Below are 14,176 nucleotides of genomic sequence, written 5' to 3' on the forward strand. Positions count from 1 at the left end.
ATTTTTACTTTAAAATTATATTTAGCGTAAGCTATTTTTTAGGGGGGGAAATATAAAAATGCAACCTGGGCAATAAAAGTATAACAGAATATCTAATTGATTCATAGCGTATGTTAAATGTATCCACAGAATTATATTTATGTATAAAAGAATTAGCAGGAACACAAAATGGGTGTTTCACAGAATTGCGGAGAACGTTTGAAAATATTGGAAGGGTTTACCTTACAGAATTTGTCAAGAAATTAAGAAATTAGAATTAATTTCTAACTTCTATTTTCATGCAAAGGACTAGTCAATAAGCTTAGTATCAGCTTACGACCAATTTTTCAGTGATTGTTCAAAGTTATGATGAAGGCTGAAGTTACACTTGTGTAAAGTCCTCACATAACAACTACTTATAATAGCAACTGGAACTGCTGGAATTGCTATTGCTGGTGTACTCAAGTGGCAGTGTTCAAGTCAATGGCAAGTTGTCTACAATCCTTGCTTTTTCTATCACTGTCCTTCTAAGGGCTTAAATGCAATTTTAATGTGGTTGGAAAGTACTAACTTTTTAAGGAACAATCAATATATCTGTATTTAACCAAATCAAATAAATATAATTCTTTTTACATTGGATTATATTAAATTACATTCAATTTTCATTCAGGTTACATTGGCTCTATTAGCCTTGCTCACTAACTACTCCCCTCAGTGCAGAAAAAGATGCATGCTTGCTGAATATTATGATTAGAAGTATCTTTTCTCATTCTGAAATGTAAATAGGATGTTCCCAATGGAGGTAAGCATTTTGAACTAGTCCCAAGGCCTCGACTCATGGATTCCATTTTTAAAATTAATGAATGAATTCTGCTTTTTTATTATTCTTACCTCATAAGCATTTCAGCCAAACTTTTTGCATCTGAAAGAAAAAAAAAGCAGGAGAAATAGTAGCATTATGTAAACAGCTACTGTAATTAGTACTTACATTTGCGAAATAATCCCCAAACAATCTAATACAGTTACCAGATAGAAGCTTTCATCTTGGTTGAAAGAGACTGGATGTGGGCTAGCAACCTGAATATTTAATCATATACCGTATATACTCGAATATAAGCCGATCCGAGTATAAGCCGAGGTCCCCAATTTTACCCCAAAAACTGGGGTAAACTGGGGACTCGAGTATAAGCCGAGGGTGGGAAATGAGGCACCTACCGGTTGGGGAAGCCCTCCCTCCCTCAGCTGAGAAGGCTGGCGGCTCCCCTGCCCCGCCCTCTCACTGCACCGGCAGGGCTTCCCCGCGCCGTCCGGTAAAATGTGAAAAAAAGAAAAAAAAAAAACTCGAGTATAAGCCGTATATACTCGAGTATAAGCCGAGGGGCTTAAAAAAAAACAAAACTCGAGTATAAGCCGTATAGACCCGAGTATAAGCCGAGGGGACGTTTTTCAGCACAAAAAACATGCTGAAAAACTCGGCTTATACTCGAGTATATACGGTAACTGAATTACTATTAATGAGGAGGTAAAAGAACTTTGGATCTGGTGAAATTGGACACTACCTAAGTATGGGTGTAGGAAACAGTATTTTTTAGAATAGAATAGAATAGAATTTTTTATTGGTCAAGTGTGATTGGACACACAAGGAATTTGTCTTGGTGCACATGTTCTCAGTGTACATAAAGAAAAAATACGTTCATCAAGAATTCTAAGATACAACATTTAATGATAGTCATAGGGTACAAATAAGCAATTTTGTTGGCAATGTGGCCTACTCACTTCAATGGACATATCTACACTGCATGTATGTATTTCCTATGTATAAATGTATATGTATGTATGTATACATGCATGTGTGTATATTATATATAAATATGTATATGGAATGTGTGTATCCTATATGTACGTTATGTATGTATATATGTATATGTATACACACACTCACACACTCACTAAGTTCTAAGAAGAACTTAGAACTTAAGGAATAAACTTCACTTAATAAATATGTATGTGTGTATCCTATATATAAGTTATGTATGCATGCATGTATGTAATATGTATATGTATATATGTATACATGTGTGTGTGTATTATATATAAATAAATATATGAAATGTGTGTATCCTATATATATGTTACGTATGTATGTATGTATGTATGTATATGTATACACACACTCACACACACGGATACCAACAAAAAGAAGAACAGAACTTAAGGAATAAAGATCACTTAATAAATATGTAATCACACTGAAGGCTGATATTATGAATTCTTGTTTACCTATTAATAACAAGTTTAATTATTTATGACAACTTTCTTAGACCATCTGCTGTGACTGCAACAGAAGGCAAGAAATTTGTATCAATTTTACTAATGTACATTATTTTGATACTTTAATTAATTTTTATAACACATTATTCTGAAAGCTACTTTTTATATTTAATTGTTCATGACATTTTAATAATTAAGAAAGTATACTTTTAATTAATTATTTATAGAGTCATGAGGTTATTTTATTATCGGAGAGTAATTGTTTTCAGCACTAACATTTAACATTCATTTAATTTTCATTCTTGAATAAACACTATTCCAGTGTACATACGCAATGCATTACAACAAATTGTGCATATGTTGGAACTGTCATATTAAAAAACAAAAAACAGATTTTTTTTTGCCAACAAGCTATGTGAGTCTAACATAAGTCACAGGAACAATACATATTGTTAAGGCTGCTGACTGTTTAATTAAAAAAATAAGGAATTTAAGTGATAATGTGCTGCTTTTGTAATTAAGAATTGCAGTTGGGGCCAAGAAATGGAGGAGGAGATTTGTTAACCTAAAACAGAAGACACTTTCAACTCATATATCTTAAAAATAAACTTACTCATGGCCTACATTGCTCAAGACAGTGTAATATCAGAAGCCATATTGCAGAAACCAAGGTGTAAGGGGAAAAAATATATGAGGAAAGATGTTTCAAGATCTAAGGCACAGTAAATCACAGAAGAAGATCAAGGAGTGAGAGGATTTGACACAGGTACAAGATAACCCAGTTCAGAGTCAGAATAAATCTGAATTCAAAAGTAAAATACGGCAGGGTTGTTACCAAAATCAAACCCAACCCTTATTCTAGGAACTCTAATTAGCAGGGATTATTTTATTTTTTTCTAGATCTTAATAGTTTTAAGACTTGATAGTTAATTAAGTTTGTTAATTCATCACTATCAAACAGAGTAACTAATTTTGCAGGATCCCTATTGATTAGCAGTGCGATTTCCCTCTGCGGGCTCAAAGAAAGATTGTTTTCCTACAATAGGCTGGCAGTCTTTTAGGTTCATGCCTTTTTTCTCTTCCTCTAATGTATATACAGTACATGAATACAAGTGATCTAGGTTCCATATAATGCTAAACCATAATAGATAGGATTCACCGAACACCCTAAGCCAAAAGCAAACAAATTACCTTATGATTAGCATAATGATCTATGATCAATTCAAAAGCTTGCTCCCTAATTAATATTTACCTATATAAAGTCAGTATCCAGAGAATACATGGCGTAAGCTACCCTTTTCTGTTCAACTTTTTTTATCCACCATCTATGAATAATCTAAAATTTGACTGGATGTGACATATTTAGAACACAGAATGTAAGGTTATTGTCAACTCCGGTAACAATGTCCACAAAGAAGCAGCACAATCAAGAATTTAGACATATTGGAATATTAAATTTAACTATACAATCAACTTCTTGTACTATGTAAAGGAGATACTGTTCTGGTTGGAAAGACAAAATTATGAGATCCAGCTGCTGTCTTCGCTTTTGCTTATTAGGATCTTGCCAGCCATTATTTTGAGCCTTTCTGGGATACATTCTCTTGGGAAATTAACAGAACTCCTGCAGCTTTCACTTGAGTTCTACCATATTCAGCAACACGGACAAGTCATTTATAGTAGCTGTTTGGATGAACTACCTTTGGAGACAAGAAAATATAGTTTTTGCAGCAGTTGGAACCTAGGTTAAATCAACTACTCTGTCCCCTTCCCCAATCAACACTGTAATTTTCTTGTTCTTCTGGCAAGCAATCCTTTTGTACCTCAGATAGTGTTGGCTGTAAAAACTAAGAGGAAGAAAGACAGGGCTAAAACTGAATCATCACTAGTCAAGCTAAGCTATGCATGAAAAATAATACATCAAAATAAATCTTAGTAATCTCTAAATATTTGCTAGCAGCAACATTTAGAAAATGAACTCCACATCATTCATATACACTGAATTTGAAACCTTTTCATCTACAAAGTTACAAAAAGGGAAGAATTTTCGTGCATAACTACTATTGAAATAATCTGAAATAGCAAATTGATCATGACTTTTTAAAGTAATGTCATAAGAATCAATAGTATAATCTGCATATTCCTAAAGGACCCTTTTTATGCAGATAGTCCTCCATTTACAACCATTCATTTAATGACTGTTTGAAGTTATGATGGCACTGAAAAAGTGATTTATGAACTTCCTTGCACTTATGACCAATTGTAGAATTCCTGCAATCATGTGATTTGGGTGCTTAGCAACCAGCCTATATTTACAATAGCTGCAGCATCCCAGGCTCCCAATAATTAGGGATTTGCTTTCTGATCATGGCAAAAGGAGTTGTAAAACTCCAGTATGTCTCACTTAATGGGCACATACCTAAGTGATGGAAGTTCCAGACTCAAAAGTGGTCATAAATTGAGGATTATCTGTACCACATTCTATAACCCTCTGATAGAATTGGAACATTACATATTTATCATGTTACATGCCAAAATAAATCTCTACATTCTTTAAAATATGTTCTTTTTATTAATGTTACAAGAGTATTATTATTGTTTATTGTTGTTACTATTATTATATATTCATCTTGCCTTTTTATATACTCAAAGCAGCGAACTTTCTAATACTCCTGTCACCTATTTTTGCAACAACAACCCTGTGAGATGGATTAGTTTGAGAAAGAGTGGTCCAAAGTCCCCCTCCCCCTGGTTTTCATGATGAAGGCGGGCCTAGATTTCACAATCTTCTACTTTCTAGGCCAGCACCTTTGCCAATACACTGAACCCTGCCTATTGGAATGGGAAACAGCACTCTCACTATTTCTGTAATATAAAAACCAGCTTAATTTATTCTATACTGTGAAAATTTGCACATTTTTATATAGAAACTATAATACATGTAAAGCAATAATTGATGTTGATTCTTACCTCTGAGTCTTTTCAGTCTCTGTTCCCTCCGTCTCCTTCTTACAACCAGCAGAAGCACAAAAAGCAGCAAGACCCCAACCAAGATACAGGAAATTGTCACCAGCATCTTTAGCCCTTCATTGGTTGCCAGACCTTCCTCACTTTGGACAACTGATTTAATGAGTGGAGGGATTGTACCTGGAAACAGTGTCATGACATTAGATGCCTATCAACGAAGAGAAAAGGTTGGTTTTTAAGTGACTACGGTGCACAGAAGCTGACCGGTATGTTCCTAAGAGGTTCAATTTATTAGGAAAGCTTCATCATTTTAGCTTTGCATTATTTTGAGGCAAACTGCTGCCAATTTTTTGCTTTTGAAAAAAGAGACAAATCAGGCCATATTTATTGCCATGAAAAATGCTGGTTTTCTTCAAGCTTCCTTACAGAAATTGTAAGGAACAAAACACAGTTTGCCTTTCAATCATAAGAATTAAATTCCAGCCAGAAAAATATTATAGGAGTTATGATATTTACCTCTTATTTGAGGCAACCATTACTAACTCCTACTAAAAAATCACAGTTCTAGGCAAAAAAAAAAGGTGAGTTTTATTGACATCACTTCATCATGGATTTGCCAGGCTAGAGGAACTTAGTAAATAAGTTAAGGAGATAAAACTAGGAAGGTTTGCAAAACCTTAATAGTCTGATCCTCTAAAATGAAAATTATTAAGGTGTTTGAAATTTGCACAGCCAATGGAATTTTGGGACTTTTTTAAAAGAGTTTTTTGTACTCAAAAGTCACAATTACTGAGTGTACTAGAAGGTAGGCAGACAATTATGTGGAGTGTGATTTGACATTTCAGGACCATGCCATTGGCACGTCACACGGATACTACTGAGAAGACTGTTTGCTCAACAAATGACGGGCACGGTCATACACTAGTCACAAAACACCAATTTACCAGACGAGCAATCATTTTATTTGATCCACAACATCTATCCTACCCTCAGGATAACCTCTATCAATCCACATCTCTTCTTACCTTTTAGGGAATAACTCGATACTATTTCAGGCAAAAGAAGCCATCTACTATTTTTATTTTCAAAGACACGAAGTCTTATTGTCAAGAAAGATATTACTAGATTTTGATTCTTTTCTTGCATCTTTCTATTACTGCTATTTTATTCAAAATAAACTTAAGAAAGTCAAATGTAATGGAAAGTTCAGGGACTACTAAAGGAGGTTCCCAGACTTACTGATTCTGAGGGGAACCATTTAGCTTGCTCTCACAGTAATGTAGTCATTTTCTTTTTTCAAGCATTTCTGATTGTTTTATCTTATTTCCCTTTTATTGTTTAATAAATTTTAAGATGCATAGGCAGGAGGAAGTGATGGGCCAGTAGTTGAAAGAGCTGACATGTATACCCTGTGAGCCTAATCTGAATTTTTCTTTAAAAGTTCTGACAGATCTAATTTATATAGAGTGAAGTCCTTTTGGAAATGTGGCTGGGACTTTGCTACTTTTCTAAAATTTAAATCACTAAGCAGTTAGCAAATCTATGCTTAGTATGGATCATCTAATAGCACTGATTGCTATACATTACTAAAAGTTAATTCACATCCTATTTGGAATCTACATAAAAGTTAGCACTAGATTTAAGTTCAATATGGGTGTTCTAATTAGAACCTTTTATACACATCCTGAAATTTGTAGCAACAAATGAGGATGGCTCTTTTTATTTTTAGGGCCATTTTAAGGAAATGATGTACATTTTTCAACTATGTCTTAAATTCTTACATTCTTAAATTTATATGCACATATAAATGATAGTTTTCACTAGTCAGGAATAGATCAGCACCAATGCAAATTCAACTAATAAACTGTCAGTAAATAGGTAAGAGAACTAAGGTAGGGTTTACATGAGAAACAGTTTTTTTCAGAGACTATTCTCAAGCAATGGTTCCTAACTTGTGATTATGGACCAACTACTTGAAAAGGATACCATAAACGATATTTGTTAAGTAACAAAATAAAAATGAAATTTATTTTTGAAAATGTCCAAAAACTCAAGAAATTACTAAATCTTGGAAAATTTTCGCATCCTTGCTCACAACTTGTCATATGGGAATAAACAAATCTTATGAACAATCTGTCATTTCCATTGTTTAAGAAGAATAAAATGTTTAAATCAGACACCACAGATTATAATTGTGGTGCTGTATGGGAGTAATAAGCCATGATGTCTGTATATTGTTAACTGTGACTTATGTGGTGATCTTCAAAAATTTTCAGTGATAATGTTATGATCTACTTGAAAGAGAAGGTTAGGAATCACTGAGGTAGATAAATGATCTGCTTCATAAAGGCTACAGCTCTTTGGACAACACGTTATTTACACACAAAGTGTTCCAGACTGAATTCTGAATTCACATCTTATTTTTGAAGCCCTATAGTCAGCCAGTGCAGAAAATGGAAGGTCATGCATATCTTCAAAAAAGTTCTAAGTGAAATACCAACTATCAGTTACTTTTAAGAGCAATATGGTCCCTTTTCTTTTAAAAGTGAAGATATGTGTCTATTAAGAATTAGCACTTTTCAAGATTTGTTCAAAATCAGACCCTGGGATCTCTTGTTCCCAAAGTCAGGGTATGGAATAACAGTCAAAAGTATATAAATAGATCCTTCTATCTAGTAAAAAGTAAAACCTATAATCAAAACATGGACAAGCTAAGCCATGCCTAAATGTTGCCACCACAGGGTTCATTTTCAAAGAGTGGGGAGAAGAAGGGAAATTAAGGCTGAAGCACCTGAAAAAAGTGAAGCAGAAAGTTTCAAGTACAACTACAACAGTTGTATAATAGTGAGTGTAGCTACTCACTGTTACTCTCTACGTAACTGTTTATTCTTCAAATTCAAAAGCAAGCCACGAAAGAAAAATCCTAATATTTTTTAACATTTGTGCCAGAATTAATATTTTGGGTGCTTTAAGGGTGAAGTGTGTGTTTAATTAGAGCAAGAACATAGAAGCATTAAAAAGTTTTGGGGATCCTAAAGGAACACAAAAGCATGCTACTTCTACCCTGAAGTATCCATCACAAAGATAAACTGTACTATTTAACAAAAGCCTGATATAAATTCAGCTGCTCCATGTAAAATTGTTTCAATAAGATGAGGTATAAGGCAGAATTTCAGTCTGCAAACATCGTTATTGTTTCCTTTACTACACACAAGTGCCATATTGCAAAACAAAAAATAAATGGCACTTAAGTTACATTATATGAAATGAAATTATTTGTGAATATTCTTGATTAAACAACAGTGAAATGAATGTACTTACTCCCATCATAGTTGAGTGTTGCAAATTTGGCCTGTTTTTCAGCACAGCCAGCACTGTTACAGACTCTCATCTGCAGCTCATACCAAGTTGCCTCCTGAAGATCATATACTATATATGATTTGGTAAGTGACGTTCGTTGTGCAGTAGTCCATACTGTTGTCCCAAATGGCCTATATTCCAGAATAAAGGAGGTGATTGGACAACCACCATCATTCCAGCCAATAAGATTCAATCTTACTCGAGTGGTGTTAATACTGGCAAAGAGTTCTTGTTCTTTTGAAAACTGTGGTTCTACAAGAAAATATATATTTAAATTTAAAAAGTTATAATAGATGGAAGACACAGTGACTTCAAATCTCTTGGATGGGAATAATCTTTAAATTGGAATGCATTTTATTTCTTTTTGTTTTACTCTTGTGTAAGATTTTTTAAAACAACCTTTTTTCACTTTCCCCTATGTCCTCTGCTTCCTATTCATAGCTATAGTTTTTGGGGTTCTTTCATTCATATTTTTGGAGAGAGGATATACATTGGGAAGGGGATAATGGCAGTTTAGAATGCAATTGCGCAGATTGACTGTAATCTGTTGAAATCTAAGAAGACTGTGTTCCTCTGGAGGTCTACATTCAGCGTTCAAGTCCTTGTATAGATTCCAATACCTTTGTCAGACTAGAAGATGAAAGAGGTATCTTCACGAAGGAACAAAAATTCTAACAAGTTGCAGTACCCAATATTAGAGGCATGGCCTAAGACTTCAGCCTATACTGCATACTACAGTAGAGATTGCTCAATGAATTTGTTTCATTCACATTTTATGGAAAATAATTCACAGGTCCAACTTTTCAAACTGTTTTGGGGATGAGAACTCAAATACTTAATTTAGAATAAAGGCAAGATATAATTTCAAATACCTTTCCCAAGTGTTTTGGCCTCTATGATCTCACTGATACGGCCTGGTCCCACTCCATTCTGAGCTGTCAGAGTAAACTTGTACCACGTGCCACACTTCAATGTTTCCAATCGATAGGAACGTTCACTAGGGCTAATAGGAAAACTACCCCATTGTTCACTGTTGTCTTCAGAGTACTGCAGTATATAGCCTATCAAAGATTAAAACAAAAACAAAACATAGTCCAATACTGCAGAACACTCTGATTAATTAGATTAAAAATTTATATAAATCAAGGAGTATTTCTACATCAGGGGAACTAATAAGAACTTTGAAATTCTTCTGCATCGTCTTGGATTTGTTTTTTAAAGTTGCATCCCTTTCTGGAAACAAGATGATAAAATGATAAATTGCATGTCGGTAACCTCCAGGTTCGAATGTAGTAATGCACTCTATGTGGAACTACAAAGGGGCCTTTGGGTTTACTACACTTACACTCTCTGCCAATTCAATTTGGTACAAAATACAAAGCACCAGTCATTAATTTAAAACCCTGCTTTAAGTCTAGGCTCTGTGAGAATATATACCTTTCTATATGAACTTCCAGTATTTACTGAGATCAACTGAGGAATCTCATTTACAACTGTTATGAACTGATCTGATCCCGATTCAAGTTAGCTTTCTATGCTGTGGCTGTTTGAGTTATTTCAACTGCTCTCCTTGCAGAGTTGAGTATCACTTTGAAGAGGCTTGTATTGATTACTTGTTATGTTTAACTATCAAATATACTTATTTTATTTGCTTTTATTTTTATTTTAACAATTTTAACGATTTTAATTTATTCAAAGTTGTCAAAAGAATTCAGTAATTAACAATATCCCAGATGAAATATAATATTGATCAATCAAACCTAAATCAGGAATGCCAGTAATTTTTTTATAATTCATTCTAGGGCATATCATACAATATTTTGTTATCTAAATAACTGGCATCTCTGATTCATATGGGACCCTATTATCCAAATCCTTATTGTCAAGTAAGTAGCATTATTCAGATAACTGAACTTTTTGATAAGCAAACCTAACATAACCTTCTGTTGGGATGAAATGGCAACATGTAAGGCACTACTTTTTTAAAAACCCAAAACATTCTGGCATTGAAAGGGAACTATTGAATGCTACCTCGAATAGAGCTGCCTCCATTGTCTCCAGGTATCCAAGAAAGAGTGATGGAGGAAGAGGTGGTTTTGGATACAGTAAGTCTAGGCTGGTCAGGTGGAACTAAATAAGAAATAGTTAAAAGCAGAAATGAAGAACAGTTTGAGTAATCATTTGATTTTTTAACTACATTTATCACAGAATTGAGGTGGGAAAATATGCAAATCGCATCTGTCGGTGTGTCTGCTGATATGGCATCTTCAATTAAAACATAGCAGGAACATTCTTTTTCCTTAACTATTCAAATATTATATAATTTTAGCTGGCATTCATAATCATATTTTTGCCCTTGACTCTTCCACCATTGCAGTCCCTGCATAATCATCTTCCAGGAGGCAGGGAAAATACTTTTCCAACTATTCCTATACATCAGATGTATCACCCTTTTATATATGGCTGAACTGCAGTTCCCAACATCACTCACAATTAGATCTATTGACAGGCTGGTGAAAGTTAGAACAATGCACTACTCCTCCAATCACTTGTATGCCATTGAAGAATAACATCCATGTCAGTAAGTTACTAATGAAAGCTAACATGCTTTTTAATATAAATCATTCTACTGTGTTAACCTAGAAAATGGAGTTTGTTTATGATTAAACCAGACATGGATACGTGTGTTGTGTGAACACAACAATTTAACCAATTCTTACAATTTGAAAGTTTTCTGTAATGCTCAGAATAAATCTGCTTCCAAGTAATTTATATATACTGATTCTAGTTCTCTGAACCAAAGAACATATCCATTGTATAGCCTTTGAGATATCTGAGAGCTGCTATTATTCTCCTAGTTGCTTTCCAGGGACACACTATAACTTTTCAATTTACCTTTTGAAATGTTCTATTATCCTGATAATAATAAAAAATTCTTAAGCTAAGAAATAGTTGCAGTGAAAGAAACATTGTTAACTTATACACTGTAAGCCGCCCTGAGTCTTCGGAGAAGGGTGGGATATAAATGTAAACAAAAAAAAAACAACTTACCTTGAACTTGCAAATTCAAAATAATTTCATCTGATCCCCAGTTATTAGTAGCCACACAACTGTAATATCCTGAATCTTCTGCTTTCACAGTATGGATAACAAAACTGCCATTGCTAAAGATGCTTCTTCGCCCATCAATCATCACTAGACTGGGTGTCCCGTTACTGCCTCACAGGAAACAAAAATCATACATTAAAGAAGTTACAACCAATATAACTTAGATCTGGGGTTAGTTTTAAAAATACAGAAGGGAAGAGGGAAATGCCTGAAAAGAAAATCACTTAGCCCAATAGTGAGATTATTCAGATTCAAATGATACAAATACAAATACATACATACATACATACATAAGCATACTGCTTCCCTTTCGCCTTTTAGCTCCAATCCAGGGGCACTCAAGCAGTCGCATTCACGACAAACCATTTTATACCAAATTTATATTTGCTGATAAAGAAATAAAGGGAGACTAGTATTTATCTATTTCAAGCTTTTTAGCTTTCATCAGCTAGCCATACCCTTACTCGAATCTGAGTAATCCAAATTCAAATCCGAGTATTACAATTTTTACAACAAGCTAAGAAATAAATGGATGCTTGGAACAATTCTACCTTCTCATCAGCCAGTCTCAGGAAGTAACATAAGGGTATAAGAATGTCAGAAGTAGGTGACTTCCGCTGGCAACGCAGGCTTCGTGGACGTTCCTTTGGGATCGTCTGCCCTGGGTTTCGTCAAACCGTCCCTGACAGCATAAATGGGCTGTCAAACGGTTTGAAATTCTCTCCCCTGGGAGAAGGGGAAGAGAAGAGTGGTCAGGTCTGGGTAGAGCTCTCCGGGAGCCCCTGGAATTTAACCAGGGGATCGAAGGGTGAAAGCTCCCCTTCAGCCTGACGAAGCTCCATGGCCAGGGTGCTTCTGTTTATACAGAATGAGAAGCCGCGACCATCTCTGTGCCAAGATTTATTTTTAAAGAGAACTCAACACAGACAGAACAAAGCGGGAGGACTAGCAAGAATTTGCAAGTAATAAATCTTAACTTCGGCTCTTAAATAGCCTTCCTTTGAACTAACTTTCAACCTGAGTGGATTTAAAATGGCGTTTGCAATATACAAAGGAAAGTGAAACTACAAAAGGATAAAGGAAGAGATTTTTAAAAAGATTTTTTACTAATTTTAATTTTAAGAAATAAAGTTTAAAAGAAGATGGCAATTAAGCAATTAAAAACAACTGCTTTTAAAAGTGTTGGAGTGTGCTGGCATTTGCTTGTAAGAAGATTTTAGCAAATGGCCTTTGTGTATTGGAAGTGAAAGTTAAGGAAATGCTTATTATAACTATTGGCGTGGAACCTATAAGAAGAACATAACAAGCTACTTTTTAAATGGAATGAAACTGTTAATGATTTTTTTTCTTTTTACCTTTTTCTTTATCACAATGTTTAAGAAGAAAAGTTTATTGAATTTTTTTCCCCCTCTTTTTGGTAGATTTTACAGTAAAAATGGCTCTTAAGCAAACAGAACTAACTACTAAAATCTTGGAAACTTCTTCAGTTCAAATATGGAATTTGAAGAGGGGGGAGATGAAGGATCAATGTAAAGGAATGATTGAAGATATGTAATTAAGAAATAGAAATAATTTGAAATGAAATCGGGGCTGCTCAGCTGCCATTTCAGAAGGGAATGGAAAGGGAGAGAAGAGAGTGAAGGAAGAAAGTAGGTAGGAAAGAGAGAGGTAGAAGAGGGGGAAAGGAGAGGAAGAAGAAAGGGGAAAGAGAGAGGGTTAGAAAGGGTGGAAGAGTGGGGAAGGAGGAGAGGAAGTAGAAAAGCGAAGGAGAGGAAGGATGAAGAAAGTAGAAGAAAGTAGAGAAGGGAGGAGGAAAGGTTTGTTAAGGAAGGAAGTGGTAGCTGGGCAGGTCCAAATAAGTAACAAATGAAAGTTAATGACTAATGTTGAATAAGAGACTGTATATTGAATAGGCTGTTGGAAAATGGAAATAAAACTTTTTTATTAAAAAAAAAAGAATGTCAGAAGTACAAGTAGCAACAGGGGAGCATAAACTACTCCACCCAGAGACTTTGAAGATATTATCAGGTTTGGATCTGGATGGGGACAGATGTGAACTATTTCCTGAGAGTTGGAGTTAGGCTCCAGTCTCCCAGTTTTGAGTAGGTCTCTTGTCTCAGGTGACAGCAAGGCAGGGAGATGGAAAGGAAGAAGACCAGATATATAGCTCAGGTGGTTGTTTGATGAGTTGAGTATCTGAGGGGATTGTCTGACTTCTGGTTGAGTGTGACCTGTGCTTGTTGATAGGAAATTCCTTAGGCAGGGAGGGTGCTGATAATACGAGGAGGGAAAGTTACGTTGGAATGGGATTTTAGTTGGGATGGGCAAAGGTGACATTCAGAAAAGGTGGTAACTTAACTAATTACTCCCTCCCAGCTCTTAGTTCTTATTCCAGGAGGTATGGCTGTAGATCCATGAAATCCAGGGCCTTCAGTTGCTACAATGAAGTTTTTAATGATGATAGAGCAGACTGACATGCTTTTTTGAAATC

The 14,176-nt window shown here is 34.9% G+C and overlaps 1 protein-coding gene across 1 annotated transcript in view; it reads right to left on the reverse strand.

The window, feature by feature from the left end:
• The window catches only part of DSCAM (DS cell adhesion molecule), a 190,493-nt gene that overhangs the window by 47,889 nt on the left and 128,428 nt on the right, over positions 1 to 14,176 (reverse strand). Inside the window, exons 17-21 of the mRNA XM_058185745.1 lie at positions 11,629 to 11,792; positions 10,609 to 10,707; positions 9,450 to 9,638; positions 8,539 to 8,829; positions 5,221 to 5,397 (exon numbers count right to left, since the gene is read on the reverse strand). Of these exons, the coding sequence (XP_058041728.1) occupies positions 5,221 to 5,397; positions 8,539 to 8,829; positions 9,450 to 9,638; positions 10,609 to 10,707; positions 11,629 to 11,792 (920 nt within the window). The remainder of the gene's footprint in view (positions 1 to 5,220; positions 5,398 to 8,538; positions 8,830 to 9,449; positions 9,639 to 10,608; positions 10,708 to 11,628; positions 11,793 to 14,176) is intronic.

The sequence above is a fragment of the Ahaetulla prasina genome, chromosome 5 (assembly GCF_028640845.1).
Source record: "Ahaetulla prasina isolate Xishuangbanna chromosome 5, ASM2864084v1, whole genome shotgun sequence".
Taxonomy (NCBI): Eukaryota; Metazoa; Chordata; class Lepidosauria; order Squamata; family Colubridae; genus Ahaetulla; species Ahaetulla prasina.